General features: G+C 38.2%; 1 protein-coding gene across 5 annotated transcripts in view; it reads right to left on the bottom strand.

The window, feature by feature from the left end:
- Nucleotides 1-16,123: 16,123 nt before the first annotated feature.
- Nucleotides 16,124-23,612, bottom strand: part of rai14 (retinoic acid induced 14) — a 71,644-nt gene continuing 64,155 nt past the window's right edge. For 4 of the 5 annotated variants that reach the window (XM_017492769.3, XM_017492772.3, XM_017492771.3 and 1 more), the window contains 3 exons: nucleotides 23,089-23,244; nucleotides 21,809-21,874; nucleotides 16,124-20,957 (listed from right to left, as the gene is read on the bottom strand). In XM_017492769.3, the coding sequence (XP_017348258.1) occupies nucleotides 20,880-20,957; nucleotides 21,809-21,874; nucleotides 23,089-23,244 (300 nt within the window). In that variant the 3' untranslated portion in view covers nucleotides 16,124-20,879. The remainder of the gene's footprint in view (nucleotides 20,958-21,808; nucleotides 21,875-23,088; nucleotides 23,245-23,612) is intronic. The other variant, XM_017492770.3, reaches the window with a different exon arrangement.

Raw genomic sequence — 23,612 nt, 5'->3', positions numbered from 1 at the left:
TCTACATATGTGTATCTGTATGTGAAATCTGATTTAAACCAGAAGTGGGTGTGGCCTCAACAGGAAGTTGTACTTGGTTGCATTTCCCAAAGTATAAACAAAGTAGTAGCCTCAAAAGGTTCTTTAGGTGCAGGCTCTTTATTAGTACCTAAAATAATGAAGACTAAAGCAGGGGGCAGATGCTTTTCTTTCAAAAACTCCCCAGTTATCAAATAGTCTAACAGACATAGTTTCAATCTTTAATTCTAAGCTGAAAACCTAATGAGTAATGAATCATAATCACACTATCCTGTATCACCCAGAAAAGGATGGGTTCCCTATTGAGTCTGGTTCCTCTCAAGGTTTCTTCCTCATGTCTGCTCATCAGGGATCTAAATCAAAATCCATATCTGGATTTCTGTCAAGCTACTTTGTGATAATGTTCATTGTCAAAAGTACTATATAAATACAATATAACTGAACTGAATTGCACAGCGACTCATGTTTGTGTTAAGGGACATGGTCTTTCTTCATCCTGTGTGATCCCAGTCCTGATGTCTCAGTCAGATGCCTGTGAACATTTCTGGCAATCTTTAAAAAATAAAAAAAAATAAAAAACTAATAGTGTGCCTCATGAGTGTGCCTCAACAAATTATGTATCTAACAAACGATCTGTTCATTCTTAATAATGTATTTGGATTTGGTTACATCACAAGTATATATAAATAAATAGATAGATAGACTTAGTTGTCTAAGACCAACTCTCACCCCCACCAAAGACCATAAAAGACATCTAGCATTATCTATGGCTGCCAACACTGCGGTCACCATGAAATTGTGAGGAGACTATCTGATGCTTGGCACTGCGAGGGAGTGAATTATACTAAAAAGGTTTATGAGAGTCAGTGGGATCAGTTTTCCATGAGAGAAATTAGGTGCATTCCAAGAGCACACTGACTGACATGACAAAACACTCATGGATGTTTTTTCCTTTTTATTGGATCAGCCTGACCTGACCACACTGGGTTACACAGAGAGATGCAGTCAGTGCTCCATTTTACTCCTGGCTTAATTTGGCTTGTGTTCCAATATGGTTCTTTTTTTGTATTTAGTTGACGTCTCGTGTATGAAGTGTAAGACTCATGTTGTAATGAGATGAAACTACTTTCAAATCTGATTAAATTAGAGTAAAAAAGCAATTGAATGTAAACATATGATTTACTATAATACAGTGCTGTTGGATTCTAGACTCTGATTGGTCAGAAGGTGTTGATTAATTTTCTATAACAGCAGCTCAGACAGTAGTGTATCTACAAATCACAGGTATATATTAATGTGCTCGTTTTAATACAGGATCGTTTCTATAGTAACAGCTCATTCACAGCGACTTGTGTGGCGGATGCTGTGCATAAACAGATTAGAAAACGTGTGTAAATGTTAATAAGGTGAAGTTTTCTGTAAGGAGACATTTAATTAACATTTATTAAGGAGTCAAACATTTGTGTGTGTGTGTGCGTGTGTGTGTGCGTGTGTGTGCGCTTTGTCTTATTAACTTCAAGAAAGAGAAAAAAGGAGGCTGGTAAGTTAAGGACTGGTTATTGCTGTTATAATGTACAAGATATTACTCTTTAATTAATAAGAAATTGTAATCTGTTGGAGATTGCTGTTGTATAAGAGGAATATAACACTTCAGGATGTGCTGTTATAGTCAACTTCTCGGCGATGACAGTAAGTCCGATTCATCATACGACGCTCACTTGATTATTTTCCTAGAAAAGCATGACACTGAGTGTTTTATTCCTCATGCATTACATGTTCACAGTCATGAGCTTTTCATGGAGTGGGGGACACACTACTATAAGTCTATTCTATAGTAGCCTGTCAAGATTATTTATTTATTCAGAACATGTCTGGCAGAATTTGAACCATATTTCAATTGATTCATCATTTACTAACTATGTTTGACTTTGCTTAACTTGATTTAACATCTTACAAAAACATCCAAATCCCAGAGGTTAGTCATCTTGTTAGAGCTGATCTCATGCCCAGGATAGCATTCTTATTTGGGCCAAATATAGTTTTAAAAAAAAAAAAAAAGCAACAACAATTTTTTCTTTTATTTTTTTATTGTTGTATTGTATTTTCACAATGATGATCAAACCACAGGAGAACTGACAATACCCTAATACCTCAAGCTTAATTCTTGGTTTTGTGCCGAGAAGAAAAAAAAAGTCAAAACCGTAAATAACTGGACTGTAACTGGTGAACGGTTTTGGGTCTGTGATTCAAAGAGGAAACAGAACGTATAGACAAGATGTAGGTGTCTGTGACATTCGCACTCACAGATCCACTGTTTACAGGCCTACAGCATAAAAAAGTGCACACAACTAAGCCTAAAGCTTTACCCCATGCACTTATGGGATGACTCTGATTTGTGCTGAGTAGCTTGATAAAACAGCAGGGAATCCACATATGACCAGAGGGTGAACAGTAAAGACCATGTGTTCTCCATTGTATGATACTGTAAAAAAAAAAATTTAGAGAGAGAGAGAGAAGAGAGAAGCGAGAGAGAGAGAGAGAGAGAGAGTATATGAAGTGAGGATATTGAATTTCTATTACAGAAAACTATCAATGCTCATAAAAAGGTCCATGAGTGTGTATGGAAGAGAACATAGAGAGAAAATGCTGTCATTTGTGGTCATATTAGAGAATGTTTTTAAGAGATGAGAAGTTGCCTTCTGGAATTTATGATCAAACTAATCATGTTTAATACTAAAGCTAAATATTTGCCTGATGATCTAAACAACCTGGATTTAAATGCCAAAAAATCGTACATCTCAGAACTACATTCGTAGGGGGAAAAAAGAGTTTCTGAGGGGTTTTTTGCTTCCTTATGGGTTTTCTTCCAAAATCTCTGTTGTAAGAGATAGAAAGTTGTCTTGTTGAATCATGTGGCTACTTTTACAATTTCATCAAGTCACAAGCATTTGTGGCTCAACAAGGACAGAGCTTAAGCAAATTTGCGTAACCGATCACAGACTTGATATATGACCATGAGTCGTCCATAGGGTTTAGCAGAAATCATTTTAAAGGCAAAACATAAAGGTTGAGCAATATTTGCTAAGCCATCTCCTTAAACACATTACCGTGACAAAGAAAGAAAGAAAGAAAGAAAAAGGAACGGTGGGCAGGAGAAAGGGACAGACAAAAAGAAAGAAAGAAAGAAAGAAAGAAAGAAAGAAAGAAAGAAAGAAAGAAAGAAAGAAAGAAAGAAAGAACGAAAGAAAGAGGACAGAATAAATAAAGAGTGTGATAAAGAGAGAAAAAAAGATAGAGAGAAAGAACAAACCAGTCAAAAATCTGACTAGCAAGCTATAGTAAGAAGTGTGAGAAATGTGTGGTAATAAATCTTCCCTTTCACTCACTCTTCAAGGTTACATAATACCTCCCCCCTTATGATGCTAATTTCTCAGCATCTTAAACAGCACCGACCTGATTAGGAGGCATGATCTCGCTGATCTGCTTTATCATCTCCAGTCGTACAACATGTAAGTGATTGTGAGGGATAAATGCAGGTGCACTGAGAAAAAAAACAGCCTCAGGACTCCACATTGCATTCAAATCATGAGAAACACATGGTGTTAGCCCCGTGTGATAGTTTCTGTTCAGGAATAGTTTGAGGAACATGACAAAGAGTTCAAGGATTTGACTTGGGATCCTATTTCCAGCAATCTCAATCTGATCGAGCATCTAAGGGATGTGCTGGACAAACAAGTCCAATCCACCCCACCTTGCAACTGTCTTGGTGCCAGATACCACAGCACACCTTCAGAGGTTTTGTGAAGTCCATGCCTCACTGGGTCTGTTCTGGTGTTTTGATTTTAGATTATCATTACCTTCAGTTGGAACCATTTACATAGTGCCATCTCTTCCCCAGGTAAGCAATGCACATGCACCTGGCCACATGACTCATTAGACAAGCCCACCTTCTTCCATTGCTCCATGGTCCAGTTCTGATGCTCACCTGCCTATTGTAGGCACTATTGGTGGTAGACGGGGGTCAGCATGGGCATTATGTGCTCTGACACCTTTCTACTATAGTCAGCGTTACCTTATTCAGCAAGTTGTGCTACAATAGGTCTTCTGTGGGTTCGACCAGACAGTCTAGCCTTTGCTCCCCACGTGCATCAAGGAGCCTTGGGAGCACTTGACCCTGTTTCCAGTTCACCGGTTGTCCTTCCTTGGACCACTTTTGGTAGGTACTAACCACTGCATACTGAGAACACCCCACAAGCTCTGTCATTTTGGAGATGCTCTGACCCAGTAGTCTAGCCATCACAATTTGGCCAGTTTTCTAAAGGTTGTTTGCAATGAACAAATCAAATGAAAGCAATTGAAATAGTTCAACAAAACAAATGCTTCAAGTGGTTTCCCCAAATTCAACTGAAAATGCAACTTAAAATGATTTCTCTAGTCAGTTTCAAATTATTCAACCCCTTCAAGCATCCCCATCCCCAGATGCAAAGCAGCCCCAGAGCATCGCCGTGCCACCACCATGCTTGTCTATGGACAGAGTGTTCTGATCCATCGTGCCGAAAAGTCCCAGTTATGTTTGATCGCTCCACAGAACAGAATCCCAAAACTTCTGTGGATTATTTATGAGTTTGAGCCGACTTTTCTTGTGCTTTTGGGTCAGTAGTGGTATACGCCTTGGAGTTCTGCATTGGAAACCTTCTGCGTTTAGTATGTGCCATAATGTGCTCAGTGAAACCTCAGTGCCTGTTGCCACTAAGTCTTGTTGCAGGTCTTTTGCAGTCACTTGCGGGTTTTTCACAACCTCCCTTCTCAGAAATCTGGCTGCAGCCGTAGATAGCTTCCTTTTTCTGCCCAGTCCAGGTATTTCAATAATTTTCTACACCTAGCCAGTTCAGCTGTTTCATGTGTTCCAGCTCAAGCACACCTGCTGCAACTAATGAAGCCCTTGATTAGCTGCATAAGCTGTGCTTGAGACAACACCTGTTTTGCATATTTGTGCTGTTGTGAGGGATTCTATCCAGGGGGTTGAATAATTTTGAAATTGGAGAAATCATTATAAGTTGCATTTTCAGTTGAATTTGGGGAAACCACTCGAAGGATTCGTTGTGTTGAACTATTTCAATTGCTTTTGTTTTATTTGTTCATTGAAACAGCTCAAAGTCTGTCAATTTTTACAATAAATTTGATTTGCAATAGTGGTTGAATAATATTGATTGCAACTGTGTGTGTGTGTGTGTGTGTGTGTGTGTGTGTGTGTGTGTGTGTGTGTGTGTGTATATATATATATATATATATATATATATATATATATATATATATATATATATATAGTGAGAGAGAGAGAGGTACAAAAAAATAGAAATGGGATAAAAGCCTCTAAGAGAAGGAGAGAAGAAGTACAGTATCATGTCATCAGCACAGTGCATGCGCTCTGAGCAATTTGATGAGGAAAAATGGGAAACCCACACAAGCATGTCATGTTTTTCCTATAAATGGCCTCTAATGTGCATGTTTTACTTTGCAATTAAGACATCTCGGTTACAACAACAATGTGCAAGAAAAGGTCTTGAACCCTTAAAGGCAAATGAAAAAATGAAGCCATTTATCTTCCCTAATTATTATCAGATTCCTGTTGAAAAAAGTTCTTTCAACTGCTCAAAGGGTTCAAGTAATGACGATAAAGGATGAGACGTTCTGATGAGGAAATAATAAAAGGGACAGCCCGTGGCTCTGAAGGAAAAGCTGATGGGAGTTAATGTAATTCAGATGGAGAGATTTGTTAACTGAACATTTGTAGGGAAGGGAAGAGGAAAAAACTGTTCCAGTAACAGTTTTAGTCATTTCAGTCCCAAACTTCAGGGAGAATATGGTAATGTTCTCACAGATTCTCAAGAAGCAAGTGCATGTGGGACATGCTGGAAGAAATAAAGGATAGGCGTGAGACATACTGTTTGGAAAGTATTCAGACCCCTTCACTTTTTGCACATTATTGTGTTATAGATTTCATTTAAAATGCAATAAACAGATTTTTTTTTTCAGCCATTAAATGATGAATCACTCTAACCAGCGTTTTGATTCTATCTACCATTTGTTAACCCTTGTTTGTGTGTATTTTTCTTCTCTTGTCTTTCTTTCTTTTTCTTGCTTATTAGTGAACATAACTACTGATTTTATCTTTCTCGCTAGTGTTTTGTCTTTCTCTCTTCAGAACACTCTTCTTTCCTTTTTTCTGCCTCTGTCCATCCATATACAGTGGGTTCAGACCCTTTCAATTTTTGCATACTTTATTGTGTCATATCCATCCATCCATCTTCTACCACTTACTCCTTCTTCAGGGTCACCAGGGGAACCTGGAGCCAATCCCAGGGAGCATCAGGCACAAGGCGGGTGCCAAGCACAATCACGCCAATCAGCCTAATCAGAGGAATCCGGAGTTCCCAGAGGAAACTCCACAGCACGGGGAGAACATGCAAACTCCGCACACACATGGCCCCGGCGGGAATCGAACCCCGGACCCTGGAGGTGTGAGGTGAACGTGCTAACCACTAAGTCACCGTGCGCCCTATTGTGTGATATATTTAGTAAAAAGTGGATTAAACTGACATGCAATAACCCATAAAGTCAAAGTATAAACAATTTTTTAGGATTTGTTTTTGTAAATTTATTAAAAATCAAAAACTGAAATGTCTCATTTGGCTAAGTATTAAGACCCATTATTCAGTACTTTGTTCGGTACTCCTGGCAGGTCTTCTCAATCTCAAGCTGAATGGATGAGGTTTGTGACTTGCCATCTACAGGTATCGCCACAGATCTTCTAAGGGGTTCAGGTTTGGTCTTTGGCTGGGCCACTCAACCACATTCAGAGACTTGTGCTGTAACCTTTCCAGTATTATCTAGGCTGTGTGCTTCAGGTCTTTATTTGTCTGCATTTATCTGTCCCTGAATTCTGACCAGTCTCCCTATTCCTGCTTCTAAGATGTGTGCCCATAGCATGATGATGACACCACAATGCTCCACCGTCGCAGACATAGAGCTTCGACTTCTCTCTCTGCCTTTTTCCAGAATGCCTTCTATCGATCCATTCAACCATAAAGGCCTGATTGATGGAATATAACCAGCTCTAGGAAGAGTCTTGGTGGTTCCAAACCGCTTTCCATTCACAATGATCATGGAACATTCAAAGCTTAAGAAATGGTTTCCCAGACCTGTGTTTTGACACAATTTGATCACAGAAGACTACAGAGAATACCTTGGACTTAATGGCTTGGTTTTTGGTCTGACGTGCACTGTGAATTGTGCGAACTTATACACACAGGTCTGTGTCTTTCTAAATCATGTCCAATCAGTTGAATTTGCCGTAGGTGGACTCCAGTCAATTTCTAGAGACGTCTCATGGTAATCAAAGCAAACAGGATGTACCAGAGCTCAGTCTGGAGTGGTGTCTGAATACTTATCTTAATGGAGTATTTACATTTTTTAGTGTTTAAATAAATTTACAAAAAAATTCTAAAAACTTTGTCATTATGTACTATCATATGTAGATTAGCATACAAAATCTTTAATAATAGATAGCAATCTTCTGCAGATATGCCTCTGAATGGTCTCAGACTTTGTTATACTACATAGGCACCTGGGCGAGAATATATATATATATATATATATATATATATATATATATATATATATATATATATATATATATATGAATTACTTAAAAAACGTCATAATTCCGAATACCCCATTCATAGTGATGACTGTCATAGACGACAATAATATCTAGCTAGCAGCATATTCCCATCCAAATATTTGCATCAACAAATAAATAATAATAAATACATTACATTAAATACATAATGTCATTAATATTATGCTTCATTGTTTTCTGAGGGCTGCTGGTGGCCTGTGGGCCTCACAATGAAGAACACACACAAGTGAACAATGGTCACACTTCTTCCTTTTGTTTTTACTGCGTTACTTTGTTTCCACTGAGTCCACTTTGATGTACAAGAGTGCATTCACTCTACCTTAAAAGATCTGCATAGGTAATTTTGGTATCTTCCAGGGGACGTTCTGATGCCACATTATCTCCTTCGCATCTGTTCTCTTGTGCCAAGAATAAACTCACAGAGAACAACTAATCCCTGCTGAACCTGGGGCCAAGCGTTGCAAAGGAAGCCTGGTTTGGTGCCAGATGCAACAGACCTCCTGGCACTTTCAGTTATAGATTCAGACTCTGTCCTGACCAAAAATAGCAATATTTTACTGCAGAGAGCTCAGACAATTAGCACACTATTATCCTAACCATAAACCATTGCTTTATAATCAGATTATAATTAATGTTACTCTCACTATCTGTTGTAGAGTGTCAGAATAAAATTTCTCCCGTTTCAGTGAAAAGTGGGCCTGGCTAATCTTGGGATAAGTTTGCGTACGCTTCACCCTCACCAGTCACAAGGCTAAGCTTGCTCGATGGGCCCTCATAGCGTTTGTCAAAATGATGTATTCAAATTTGAACGTATTTTCAAGTCTGAGTGACCTAGGGAGTGAAAACTAACCCAGAGAGTGAAAAATTTCATAGCAAGTAAAATTTCACTTAGCAAATGAAATCTAACCTAGCAAGTTAAAGTTAACCTAGTAAGAAAAGCCTCGCCTAGAACAAAAGCTAACCTAGTGAGTGAAATCTAACCTAGTAAGAAAAGCTTCATCCATCCACCCATCCATCTTCTATACGGCTTATTCTACACGGGGTTGCGGGAAGCCTGGAGTCTATCCAAGGGGACTATGGGCACAAGGCGGGGGACAGCCTGGATGGGTGCTAACCCATCGTAGGGCACAATCGCGCACACATTCACACTTTACAGAGAATTTGGAAATGCCAGTCGGCCTACCACACGTTTTTGCACTGCTGTAGGACACTGGAGTAACTAGAGGAAACCACTGAAGCATGGGGAAACATGCAAACTCCATGCACACAGGGCGGAGGATGGAATCAAGCCCCTAACCCTGGAGGTGCTGGGTAAATGTGCTAACCACTAAGCCACCATGCCCCCCCTGAAAAGCCTCACCTAGTGAACAAAAGATAACCTAGCAAGTGACATCTAACCTAATGAGTGAAAGCTAACCTACTGAGTTAACTCTAACTCTAAACTAGCCAGTGAAAGATAACCTAGTAAGTGAAAGGCAACTAGAGAGTAAAATTTAATATAGTAAGTTAAAGTTAACCTAGTGAGTGAGCAAAAGCTGCTGTGTAACTGTATATTTGGGTGTTTGCTACATGGAGCTTGAACAATCCTGATTCTGTGCCATGTTTGACAGTTTGATAGACATCACGGTCAGTTTATTATGTTTTTGTTTCTTTTTTTATTCAAACTTTATTCCCTGGTACTTTAAGACAGATATATGGCATACATAGCCTCTAAAGTGTCTAGGAAAATCAGCATTAAGCTTTATTTTCACAGTGCCATGAACAAGCCAGTGAGCTGACCTTGCTAGGATGTGTCAGGAACACATTACAACAGCCAAACCAAATATTAGTCCAAGCCAAGCTCAAGAAGTGTTTGCATCCCAGTAGCTGAAACCACAGAAGGGATGCGAATGTGCTCCACATAAACGGATGGCCGTGTGAGGACAGTGAGACATGTGGCGTACACAGCTCCTCGGTCGGGGGAGAGCAGACGGTTTGATCCAGCATCTGCAGAAAGAGATGCAAGCCCTCGTGAGCCACTTCCTCTTTGGGCTTTCTTCATGGATTGCTAACGGTTCTCAAGTGGCATGACTGGCCTTTTGAAGTCGCTTTTAAGAGCACAATTATTTCCCCCTGTCCAGACAGTACAGTCACTTCTCACCTTTTTAATAAGCCACTCTTAGACCAGGGTTTGACTTTTTTTTTTTCTCCTCCTCATTCTTACTCCACAAGATGCCAAAGTGCTCCCATAAATTCCCGGTCACTTGGCTGTGAACATGCCTCACCAACCGCCCCCTAACCCCTCCGGCATCTTCCCGAGCCGGCTCTCCTGCTACATTTCAAGCCACTCTGAATGTGGCTTCTGTTCTTTTGATTCTTGACGAATCTTGTGCGACCGATCCATTAGCTCGCCAGATCATAGGAAGTTCAAACGCGCCGTCCGTGTGTTTAAAAAAAAAAAGAGCCACCTTTCCTGAACCAGATCCGAGAACTTTCATTCTTTCAGGTTTTTTAAAGCCCTGACGCGTTAAGGAAAGCAGGGAAAGAGAAGGGGATCTTGATGTACTGTGTCATTAATAACACAATCCCATCTGTTTTGAAATATATTTTACCCCCATCTGGTTCCATTTAGCTTCATAGGAACCTGATGTGGACCCTGTTAGGGAGACAGTTTGGAGCGTGTTGGTGGCAGGTCAAGACGGGGCACGCTGACACAGCCAGAAAGCTCTCAGGTTTGTATGGAAGACCCTTGGGTCAGAGCATAGACCACCTGGACCCTGGACCCATAACCCATTTAAAACCATCATCACAGTCGTGTTGTTCAAAATAAATAAAAATATACATTGTTTCCATTTCATAATATATCAACATGTGGCTTGTTCTAATATGTTGTCATTTCTATACCAGCTCAGTCATAGGAACTTGTGTAGTGGATGCTTCGTATAATCTAATCCTAATAATAATCTGATTTTAAATAACGTTGTTAATTTAACACGTATGTATAATCATTTACATAGTGAAGTTTTCTGTAAGCTGACGGTTAATAAACCTTTATGGAAGGAGTCTCTAGTTTCAGAGCTTTGTGATGGTCAGTAAGTTTTTCTACCATGAAAGAGGCTTTCTGCTTTCTTTTAACATGAAAACATGCGGGTTTTTTTTTTTTTTTTGCCTTATTAATTGCAAAAGAGTGAAAGAACGGCCGGTGTGGGAATGACTGTAAGTGATAACAGGAACAAACTTGTCTTACTAATGTTTAAATTATACTATAAACATTTAACATATTTGAAACAGTGTACCTTTTATGCCTTGTGTACTTAAGGTAATTCATCTGAGGGTTTTATTGCAGTGTCATACTTTATTTGAGTTAATTAGCTGTGTTAGACTGATGGACATGATTTTTTAATAAAGAAACAGAGTTGGTAATTATATGCACAGTCTGGCCAAAAGTATGTGGACACCCAACCAGCCCACCTATATGAGAGCTTGTTGGACATCCCATTCCAAAACCATGAGCATTAATATGGAGATACCCCGCCACCCCCCTTCTATTTTTCCAAAACTCAAATGTGAAAGTGCAAAATAAGAGATATTAAAATTAAATTAACATTAAAATAAAAGTTTGAGTTAATAAAATAACCCAAAGGTGGAACTGATTAATTACAATGTACTCTATGGAACAATGCTTAAAGTCAAAAATGCACATAAAAGCTATACGTTTGGGAAGCTTATAACTATCCCTTTTGGAATTGTGCTGCTTTTCAGATTAAGAAACACTGAATTTGTATTTACAGGTAAAATTGTAATTTTTTTCATTCAAAATTTTCATTTCAATTTTTATTTTTACAATACAGACTACATCCATTACATGTTAGCTATATTAGCATTATAGCTCCAGTTAAACACTAAAGAAGAGATATTCCGACACTAAACATGTCTCGGTTGATTGACTCCATTCGGGGTGAAGTGGGAAAATGTCTACATTTCATTTTTGCCAAAAACCTCAAATATAGCAGTCAACAGTGTGGAGCTGAAGCATAATCGTGTCCACATGAGGGCCTCTAACATCAAATTTACAATGACTGGATAGATCTATCTTTCATTGGCTTGTCTGTATCATTCACACTCAGTGATGTCTTTCTACCAAGACTGAAGCATGATAAGGTTTTATCTGAAGAAAATAGCTTTTTACATTATGGCAGCGATAGTTATTCCCTAAACCAGCGTCTCTTTTTTCTGTCTCTTGAAATTAGGAAGACAAATTAAAAATGAACCACAAAGTATCAACTCTTCGGTCCTGAAGACGTTCCTGTGCTGGAAAACACTCTCACTGGAGACTCCTTCCGTAAATGTTAAATAAACGTCTCCTTACAGAAAACATCTATTTATGTGGAGAGTCCATTGTACAAGTCACTGTGAATGAGCTGTTACAACATAAACTATAATGTATTAGAATTAGTGCATATATTTAAAAACAGTATACCCATCATGTACAGCTGGTAGGTGGAGCTCATTTCTGAACAAGAAGAACATCAGCAAAAGCCTGAAATGAAAAAAGTAGCCATTTTTGTTTTTCTGCAATATTATGAATAACGTCTTAAGGGTGTCTTGAATTTATATGAGTATTACAGCTCCATCCATCCATTCATCCATTTTCTGTACCGTTTAACCTACACAGGGTGGTGGGAGAGCCTGGAGCCTTGCCCAGGGAGCTCGAGGCACAAGGCATGAGACACCCTGGACGGGGGCCAACCCATAACAGGGCACAATTGCATGCACATTCACACAGTACGGACTATTTGAGATACCAATCAAGACTACACATGTTGTAGGGGGACTGGGGGAGGAAACCAGAGTACCCGGAGAAACCCCCAAAGCATGAGGACAACATGTAGGCTCCGTGCTCACAGGGCAGAGGCAGGATTTGAACCCCCAACCCCACAGGTGTGAGGCAAATATACTCACCCCTAAACCACCATGTCACCCAATACAGCTCTAGTTATACTTTAAAAAACGTTTAAAGATTAAGGAATGTTGACTAAATAAAGCCACTTTTATATATTTATTTATTTAACTGAAATCTGCAACTTTGTATTGATTACTATTCAATACAAGAAATAAATTAAGACGATTATACATTTTAATTTATTATAAATGATCTCTTTTGTGGTGTGTGTTGGCTCCTGCAGTATCAGTATTTGCAATAATGTTTAACAAATGATATATTGTGCAGCCCTCATCAGTGGATGGATGGAAACGATTTTCCAAGATTATTTCAGCAAAGCAAGACAACATGGTCACACTGCCACCTAGTGAATCCTCAGCGAACTGCATATATAGGTGTTTACAGTTTGGCACTAACCTTGTTTATGGGCTATTTTGTTGTTAACACAAAAAAACAAAAACAACAACAAAAGACAAACAAACATGTGAAATGTATTCCAAAACAAAATTCACAAATACAAAAAAAGGTTAGGGTTCTGAAGAATATGTCAAAATCTAATTTGTGGTTTTATATTTGAGGTCAATTGCCATTCAAAGAGTGGTAAGATGCATGGCATCGGAATATGTATGCATATTATAATTTTATGTAAGAAAAAGATCAGCCTCTGGATGCAAAAGTATTATAGATAATATGACAGCCTTTTTTGTTTTCAGTCCTCCAGATTTATACAATTTATGTTCTGGACATAAATGTTTATAAACTAATGAAATCATTAATTATTAAAATCAAATTTTACTTTTAAAAAAAAAATCCTTATTTAGAATTTTTACATTGAAGACACACAAACACATTCACATGCTTTATTAACTGGAAAAAATAAAAGGCTACCTCCAAAACATGCCTCTAATATTATTTACTTCGTCGTGGTGCTGAAGAAAAATCTTTAATAGTGTTCAAGATCGTTTTTGTTCAAAGAAAAAAAAACGTGTGAAATTTATTATAAAACTAAAACTCAGTGTTAGACTACTTAAATGATCCCATAATTCCACCTACATTTTAAAAAAAAAAAAAAAAAAAAAAAAAAAGCACCAATAAAGTAGAGCTATTTCTCATTCATTTCAGTTTTGGACCTGACATGAAGTCAAGCATGCTACAAACATCTCAGTATGAGCAGATCCGATTTGATTTCCTGATTTCTGGCTGGAGCAGATGGTCTGAACCTGTAAACCACGCTACTGGCAACTGAAGTATAAAGCTGACCTTACCGGGAATTCATCTTGGCACCACATCTGAGTAGAAAACAGGCCAATTTGTGGATTTCTACACATGCACAGTGAACACGGCAGGTCAGTACGAGCCTGAAGGCACAGCTGTGCCACTCTTTACTAACTGAAAGGAAATGACACTCAGGTCGAAACTGGCAAATGTTACAATTTCTCCTTAAGCATTGCCTAAAAGAATCCATGAGCAGTGTATTAGGAGATATGAAAAGCACTTCAGGCCTGAGCTCCTGGAGCCTCGACTCGCTGCTATTCATCATTTATTGATGGTCTATCGCCTTGGGCTACAGGCAAACACATGGGTCCTATTGCAGTAATTGGTCTTCCTGGAAAGACTTAGTTGTAAAAGGTCTGACTATGAGTATTGCAGAATTATCACACAGGTAACAGAGAGAAGCACTGCACCCCAGGAAATTACTACCATTTAAAACTAATTAAATAATTGAAATAACTGTTCTTCTTGATGCACATCCTTTCAGATAAACGGCATTTGTAACATTTGCTGAAATCCTAAAATATCAAAGTAAAACAATATCAAAAACACGCTTGGGCCTCATTTGGCAAACTTTTAGATTAGATAGAAAACAGAAAGCTGGAGTTTATTCGTTCTAATTAAGCGCAGTTCTTCACTTCCTCAGTGGGCTCTACATAGAACCTTTTAACACAAAGCTGCTAAATGGAAAACATGACCTGATGTATTGTGTTCATTTAGATGTCATTTTAATAAAAGCACAATTTATTATTTAAAAAAAAAAAAGTCATAGATTTGATTGTGTATGTAGTTCTATATTCGATGTTGATTTAATATATACACGAATTTTTCACTTTAGTACTTTAATCCTTCCTTAATAGATATTTATCTGTAAACAAATGAGACAACAGAGTAGTAAAAATGAAAGCAAGAAATGCATGAGAACAGAATATTTATCCATAATGAATCATTTTCAATAGAAAAAAAATAGCTTTCAGATTAAAAAAAAATTAAAACAACCCCAGAAACACCCTTAAGCTTTGTTTTTAGGTTAACGCTTGATCAGTTTGGGTGAAATTTTTATAATTTGAAAAGCATAACATTTTTGTGTTTAATTAGGTTGGAAATTGTAAACACATGCACCTGTAATACATTTTAAGTTTCAGATGCACCTGTAAAAGTTTAGATTTTGGGCCTAAATTATGTTTTTTTTTTTTTTTTTTTTTTTTAAATAATCAACATATAGTGCAGTAATATGTCAAGTTGTCTGAAAAGTCAGGAACCAATGAGAGTAAAACTACATATACAGTTCCCTTCACTAATATTGGCACCCTTGGTAGATATGAGCAAATAAGGCTGTGAAAAATTGCCTTTATTGTTCAACCTTTTGATCTTTTGTTGAAAAAAAAAAAAAATTTTTTTTATTGTTGTTTAACAAAAGATCAAAAGGTTAAACAATAAAGACAAATGTTCACAGCCTTACTTTACTCATATTTACCAAGAGTGCCAGTATTAGTGGAGGACACTGTACTTAATTTTATATTAATTCTTTACAACATTCACTCACTGAACACTTTATTAGTAACACTATACTAATACTTGGCTACTGAGATTCTGATCCAAGTTGACATGATTGCATCACCCAATTCCTGCAGATTTTTCAGGTGTTCTTTTATGCTGTAAATCTCCTGCTCTACCACATGCTAACGATGTTCTCTTGAATTCAGATCAGACTGGGAAGGCCACTGTAGAACACTGACCTCATTGTCACGCTCATGAAACATTTTAGACAACTTTTGCTTTGTAACATGGTGCATTATCATGCTAGAAGTAGCCAGTAGAAGATGGGTAAATTGTGGTCATGAAGGGATGCACATGGTCAGCACCAACACTCAAATGGGCTATTGCATTCATGGGTTGGTATTAACATGCTAACGTGTGCCAAGAAAACATTTATCAAACTATTACACCATCTCCACCAGCGTGAACTGTTGACACAAGACGGGTTGGGATCATGGATTCATGCTGTTGGCGCCACGATGTTTTTTCTTTATTGCACCATTCTGAGTAAACTCTAGAGACTGTCGTGTGAGTAAACTCCCACAAGATCAGCAGGTAGTGAAATACTCAAACCAGCCCCGTCTGGCACCAACAATCATGCCACAGTCAAAATCAAGATCAAGATCAGTGAACATTACACAAACACAAACACTTTCTGCATTGAAGACATATGAAAAAATTCATAACAGTTTATTACCATGCCAGGACAATTTCTAAAACATTACAAAAGCTGGAAAAAAAAAAAAAAAAAATCAAAATACAAAAAGTATTGTCTTCAAATCAGTTTTGTACTATGTACCCTACCACTTATGAAGGATGACTGAGATGGAACAGAAAACAATGTGAAGACCTACAGACCTCCTGCCCAGATAATTTGGCATTTTATATGTTTTCACACACCTCATCCTACTAACTAGCTAATGAACAGGCCCTGAAGTCAGACTGAAGTTAGGGTGTATGAGTGTGTAGAGCAGGGGAAATAAACCCCCATAGGCAGAGCAGAAGGACTGCAGGCCCCAGAACCAGAAAATAAATACAGCAACCTTTTCTTAAAGACGTCTGTAATGCTGGACAGTGGTGGTTCAGCAGTTGAAGTTCTATGCTAGTAACAAGAAGGTTGCGAGTTTAAATCCCAGGACTGCTGCTGTCGCACTCCAAACACTCCGCTGCTTAGCGTTGTGCTTGGACTGTCCTCTTCCTCACTAATAAGTCTTTCTGGATAAGCTACAAAACATTAACAGCACACTTTACAGCAATCAGACATAACATTAAAACTACTGACAGCAAATCAAAAACACAGATTAAGTAGTTACAATGGCACATGTCAAGGGTGGGATATAATAGGCAGCAAGTGAACAGTCAGTTCTCAAAATTCTAGTGTTGGGAAATGCGAATGGGCAAAGTTAAGGATCTGAACGACCTTGACAAGGGCCTATTTGTGATGGCTAGATGACAGGGTCAGAGCACCTCCAAAACGGTAGGTCTTGTGAGGTGTTGCTGGTACGCGGTGGTTAGTACCTACCAAAAGAGTTCCAAGGAAGGACAACCAGTGAACCGGTGACAGGGTCACGGGAACCCAAGGCTTACGGATGTGTGTGGGGAGCGAAAGCAAGCCCATCTGATCTGATCGTGATACGCTGGGCAATGGGAAAATTTGCATCCTGGCATTCATGTGGATGTTACTTTGACACGTACTACCTCCATGGCAACGGTATTCCAAAATGGCAGTGGCTTCTTTCAGAAGGATAATGCGCCCTGAGACACTGCAAAAATTGTTCGGGAATGGTTTGAGGAACATGAGATTAAGAGTTTAAGGTGTTAACTCGGCCTCCAAATTCCCCAGATCTCAATCCGGCCGAGCGTCTGTGGGATGTGCTGAATGAACAGACAAGCCTGATCCATGGAGGCTCCACCTCGCAACTTGCAGCACTTAAAGGATTTGCTTCTAACGTCTTGGTGCCAGACACCACATCACACTTTCAGAGTCTTCTGGAGTCCATGCCTTGACGGGTCAGAGCTGTTTCGGTGGCACAAGCAGGACCTACACAATATTAGGCAGGTGGTTTTAATGTTATGGCTGATTGGTGTATATGACAGAGCTTATTGTCTGTGCAATGCCTTTATTGCACATAACCGCACTCAACATTCATCCCCTAGTTTAAAACTAATGACTTCTATATGAAATTTTATCTGTAACCATTTCTAGTAGCATCATATCTGTGATAATATGGACTACATTTATAAGAATTATGTTTACATAATATGTCTTCAAAGACAATAAACTGAGACTCTGTTAGCTAGCTAATATTACATAACTAACTAAACTGCTGGTCATATTGCCTTAATATTGACAGTGTAGGGTCCTTCTTAAGGGCTTGATAGTGGGTCAGTACCAGTCCTGAATTTGAACTTACAACCTTCTGATCACTGGGAGCTGTGAGGACTTTAAACACCCCCCTCCCTATTTTTTTTTTAATAAGAGCATCAGTGTGCTGTATATTCAAAAAGCACTTGTCCTACCATCATTATGAACCCTGTGGTGCACTTTACATTGTAAATATTTACAACATTAAAACCTAATACTGAAAAAAAAAAATCGTCTACACCAAGTGCTTGACATGCAGCTAGTGTGTACTTCAAAATACTGCAGCGACACGCAGCCACTGTTAAGTCTGGTTTAAATAAGTGTGACAGGACAAACAGCACTTCCTAACAGGCCTTACGAATTAGCATAGGCACACGGCCACAATCTTTTTATGTCCTGGTTACAGCAGGGACTCCAGCTGGCATTGAAAACAGGATTGGAGAAAGAAACTGCTGCGTCTGGAAAGTGCATCTGTTCCATGGGCATTTCTCTCAAAGCTTCACGGGTACTAAAGCCTCTCGCAGCCCTAAGCAACGTTCTGTCAAATACATCCGCTAGCATCATATAAATCTATTTTCCTGTACAGAGCATTTCCACATCCCTCCTTCATCACAGTCTGCTGCGAGTAAACCACATACTGTAGCACAATCGTCAGCTTGTTAGTTAGCTAGCTAAACTGCAGAATAGGATACTGAATATGTACGATGATCACTAACTCTTTAGTATATTGTGAGGTTTACTAGACAACAGTCTAAACTTATCTAGCTAGCCAATTCCTATCTATTTAGCTAGCAGGTCATCAACCCAGAATACTGTCGCATCTTAAATTCTTCAATTTATGCCACTGGGAATCGAAAAAATTACACACAGCCAGTTTATTCGACTTTAGTTTGCACTCAGCCAAAAATAAAGTGAGAGAAGGAGATATTATTGTTATCTAACAAATACATCAGCACTCTGGCATAAAGTTCATTTGCCACAAAAATTTGACTTACAATGAACCAATATCGCCAATGCTAGAGGCAGCGTACAGGCTTAGCTAACATTAACTAACTATGACAGATCATATCAGTGAGCATGCCTTTGAATCCATACTGTATAATGTATTTTGATATTGTAGTGTAGATTTGTTTGCACTCAAAGTTTGTTTGTTTTTTTAATATTGGTCACGTTATCCAATATTAGTCACGCCAACCATCAGCAGTGAAGGTTATGGACATTTATACAGATATTATTTTAAAATCCTGTCAGGTTAGCTGATGTTAGATATATACGTAACTATTGTTAGCAGTGAAGATCATGAACATTTATGAATAGGACTTAAATATCCTGTCGGAAATCCTGAAATATTAGCTTGCTAGCTAGCAAGCTAGCAGGCTAGCGCTAGAAGTGAAGATCCTTACAAATCTTAAAAATCCTGTCAGGTTAGCTGAAGTTAGTTAAATAGCTATTTATAGACGTGAAGATCATGAAAATGTAGACTTAAATACCTTGTCAGAAATCCTGTCAAATTAGCTAGCTGTCTAGCACTAGCAATGAAGATTATGATCATTTATATATGATTTAAAAATCCTCCTAAGAACCTGTCAGGTTAGCTCATATTAGTCATATAGCTGTTGTCAGTTCTTGTTAGTTATATAGCTATTGTTAGTAGCTAGGTAACATGAATATGTCTGAACAGCTAAGTAGGTTCTGCTAATGTCCGATGAGTACCAAGTAATTTGGAGAGCTGATGTTGGATGGATAAAATATTAGCTTTGATTTGTCCAGACCAACAACTCATGGTCAAGAACATGCAGACTGAATAAATGTGCAGAAGTTCCATTGTTTCACAATAACAGGAAGTGGACTCTTAATGTTATGGAATCAAACAGTGCTGCATGTTGACTAGCAAGTTAATGTTAGCGTTCCCACTCCATTTTGGTAGCTAACAGCAACTAGCAAGCAGATTAAGTGTTTTCATGTTTCAGGAACAATCCATGTAACTTTTATGAAGATTTCTACCGTGGTTATGAGAGATGACACGTAGCTGTATTGTTGTTGTCTCACTATCAAGTCACTTTTTCTTTACTCTGCACCTGATGGCACTGCTGACATGCTAGCTCTAACACTAGCTCTGTACAGATAATGGGGGGGAAAACTACAATGACACCGTCACACACAGACTTCACAGTTTTGATTCATGAGAAGTCTATCAGTCACGCTTTAGAAATTTATCAGGCCTTTTACACACTTTTCTAACTAATAAATAACAATTCATGACTTCATTATGGGCAAATTTGCATTATATCAAATAAAGGAAGGAATGCCACTGGGCTAAGTATAATTTTCTAGAATTCGCTCATGCTGATTTTGCCAGGTGACCAAAAAAAAAAAAGGGTGGAGCTTACATAAAATGTAAATCAGCCAATCACAAACTTGATCGAGTGACATCACCACAACAGTTTAGCTAACAAACAAATGTTGCTACTTATTTTAAATAAACAATTGCGACTGTTTATTAGTCAGTCAGCCTGCAAGTATGTTAGATAACTGGAAGGCTGGCAGCGTTGTGCTACACTGTGGTAGCAGGCTAGCTTTGCTAATGTTGCTATCCTATTATCTTGTGTAAACAAACGGTAATTTATGTGAACGTTAAGCTACGTGACTGAAATCGAAAAATGGTGATATCACTAGCTGATTAAATGTAACTTAAGCTCCGCCCTTTTCACGGTGTAGCATTTCACCTACATTTCAGTTCTCTGTTGTATTTCAAACGTAACGTAAACAACACAAATATGCAGGAGCAAGTAACAAAACTTGCACTGTGCTGAAAGTTTCTGATTCAAAATGTATTAAAGCACACAGAAATAATTCCAATTACAACAGAACATGTATACTATGTACTCATAAGCGTCATATCAATGCTTCATTCTTTAATTGATTGTCTGATGCCTTCGTAACCAAGTGCTTGCTAAAACAAAAGAACAATTCCTTTTAATCCAGACAAATTCTCAATACAAGTGCAAGTTTCCTTATACCACTGTTATTTAGGCAGGCTCTGGAGGAACGCATCAGCGCTGTTATTTGTCTTCCGATGGTACTTTACACATAACCAGAATTTGTTTCAGGGCCTTTTGTACATCTTCATCCATCTGACCCTGAAATGTACAGAAAGGTTATTGTTAAAATTGAGTAATGAGCAGGCTCACTGCTTCATTTTTTTATTAGACCAAATTGAAGTAGTTTGTTTTCCAGATTAGCTCAAATGCAGACAATGTTTGATGTTCAAATATTGCTTCTTTAGTTTTGCCATGGGGCCATGAGGCTAATGTAGCTACGAAAGCTAACAGCCTACACTTTAGCATCGTGCACTACACCTGTATGTGTAAATCTGTACAGTATCTCAAACAGACTTGCTGATGTGGTTTCTGATGCACTATTTATAGATGTACATAAAAATTACATGTACAATCCATGTACATAGAAACTAACATCTTAAACTTTTACTAGCATCCCCAACATTGACTAGAGTCTGCAACGTTGATTAGCATCTGAACCTTTGACTAGCATCTCTAACATCGACAAGCATCTCAAGTGTTGACTAGCATCTTTTTTTAGATAAATTGTAAGTGACTGGTAATTTTCCCTTTCAAAATCCATGAGGGATGCAAACTTGCACTCGACTGGACATAGACACTAGCATCGTAACTACTAGTAGAGCATAGGATGCCTAACATTAACTACAACGTGATACAGATGATAAAATGATGATTCATATGAGGTCTTGTGAGGTACGTGTGTAATATTTTTAGGCTACACTGGCAACTATAAGAATCCTTTACATGTTAGCTACCTTATAGCTCCAATACAAAAGTAAGAGCTCCAGTACAAAAGAAGTAAGCTTTAGACACGTCTCGGCTTTGTTACTTTCAAAGTAAAGGATAAAATTGTGTTATGTTCATTTTTGGCCAAACTGCTCCTTTAAAAGAGGAGTGAAACAAGTACGAACCTGAACAGCATACAGGAGGTGCATTCTGTACACGGAAACAATTTCATGGTGCCTCTTTTTAGACTCCTGTTTTAAAACACAAATGCCAAAAAGGAATGTAATAAAGTTGAGATATAATTAAAGCAGCGCCATCAATATCGATTAACCATTTGATTATGATGATGCAAATAACTAATCACAATTTTAATCAATACTCATTATTTTATATAAATGAGGTCAGTAGAACATTAAAAATTAGGTTTTTAAAATTTTATTAAAAAAAAAAAAAAAGTTATTACGCAGTTATCACCCAGGCCCGCACTAGTTATTACGCAGTTATCACCCAGGCCCGCACTAGTTATTACCCAGTTAACGCATTAGTTATTACCCAGTTATCATCCCGGCCCACACTAGTTATTATCCAGTTATCACAAAGGCTCACATAAGTCACTATAAATACATATGAATGTACTATAATTGGAGGTTTGATTATTAGGAGACTTGGGGTTCTGATATTTAGTTTAACGCCCACATCGTTACGCTCCAGTTTCCTGAACCCTATTTATTTAAAAAAAAAAATTTTTTAACCCACTTGATGCTCTGTAGTGGGGTATTTTTGTATAAATATCCTATAATTTTTGGAGGCATGTTCTGATTTTGTTTTTTTAAACTTAATTTAAATGGACTTTTATTTGTTTACATTGTAAGGTATTCTTATGCAAATACATAAAGAAACTGAAATACATTACTTATAAGATGTAACCATGACCCATTTTGATCTTTGTTGATGAAGCCATCTGAGAACTTAGAGAATCAATTCCGACTTATAATCTATCATAAAACTATGATGTTTTGGTTAATCCCAGAGTTGGTTTATTGTTCCTTTGTTTTGTGCTATGATGGAGTGATTGTTCTGATTAAAAAGTGGGCAGACTATCGACTTGTTTTCATTTGCTAGTGTTTATGGTTTTATAATTGGATAAGCTGCTACGTTGAAGTTTAACAAACCTGATTCTCGCCACATGTGCCTTTGTGTTTAGTTGCTCGAATGGCACAAATTGCTAGTTGCTCAGACAGAGATCTGTCAATCAAGCGTGCTTACTAAATTATTAGGCCCCACCCATTAGGATGGTTCTCGGATGAGTTCTGCTGCTGTTTAAGTTGCATTTTGTCACATTTAATGTATGTATCCCTTTTTTTGCGGATGTGTATCATACAAACATTTACTTTTATACTGAATTCTCTGGGCGTTTCAATATAAAAAGAAGAGATGATGAAAGTAAGAGAAGCCTTTAACTCACAGTCAGTTGGTACTGAAGCTGCTTGATCTGCTGTTGGAGAGAATCGACCTGCTGGCTCTGCTGTCTGCTTTTCGGGCTGCTTGTTGTGTACGAGAGCTGGGACAAGCTGTTCAGGGCCTCCTTCAACTTCCCCACCTCTTTTGACAGATCGTCGATCTTAAAGAAAAGTAAACGTACACTACAAATGAGCAGGAAACAAAGTTTAGCAGCCTCTAGTGGTGTAGTCTAGTTTAGTGTTTGTCCTGTTAGTGAACCGAGCTGAACATGTGCTCCAGTTCTGATCTGAGTGAGAGAAATGATACCAACATTGGGCCTCATTTAGTAATCTTTTAGAAAAGTTGTGGGTAAACGTTTGCACAAACCCGTAAATTACCAAGCGTGTGCATGGCCCAGCTGATTTGCATGTAGTGATGCAAAGTTCAAGTGAACAGACAGCAGTGAGAACAAAACTCAGGGTAAAGCCTGAAAAGCAAAACGGGAACTTTTCTGACTCGAAATGAACGATCGGGGTAAAGCCTGAAAAA

The sequence above is a fragment of the Ictalurus punctatus genome, chromosome 18, assembly GCF_001660625.3.
Source record: "Ictalurus punctatus breed USDA103 chromosome 18, Coco_2.0, whole genome shotgun sequence".
Taxonomy (NCBI): Eukaryota; Metazoa; Chordata; class Actinopteri; order Siluriformes; family Ictaluridae; genus Ictalurus; species Ictalurus punctatus.
Note: the sequence above shows the minus strand (reverse complement) of the source record. Positions and strands in the feature narration are given on the sequence as shown.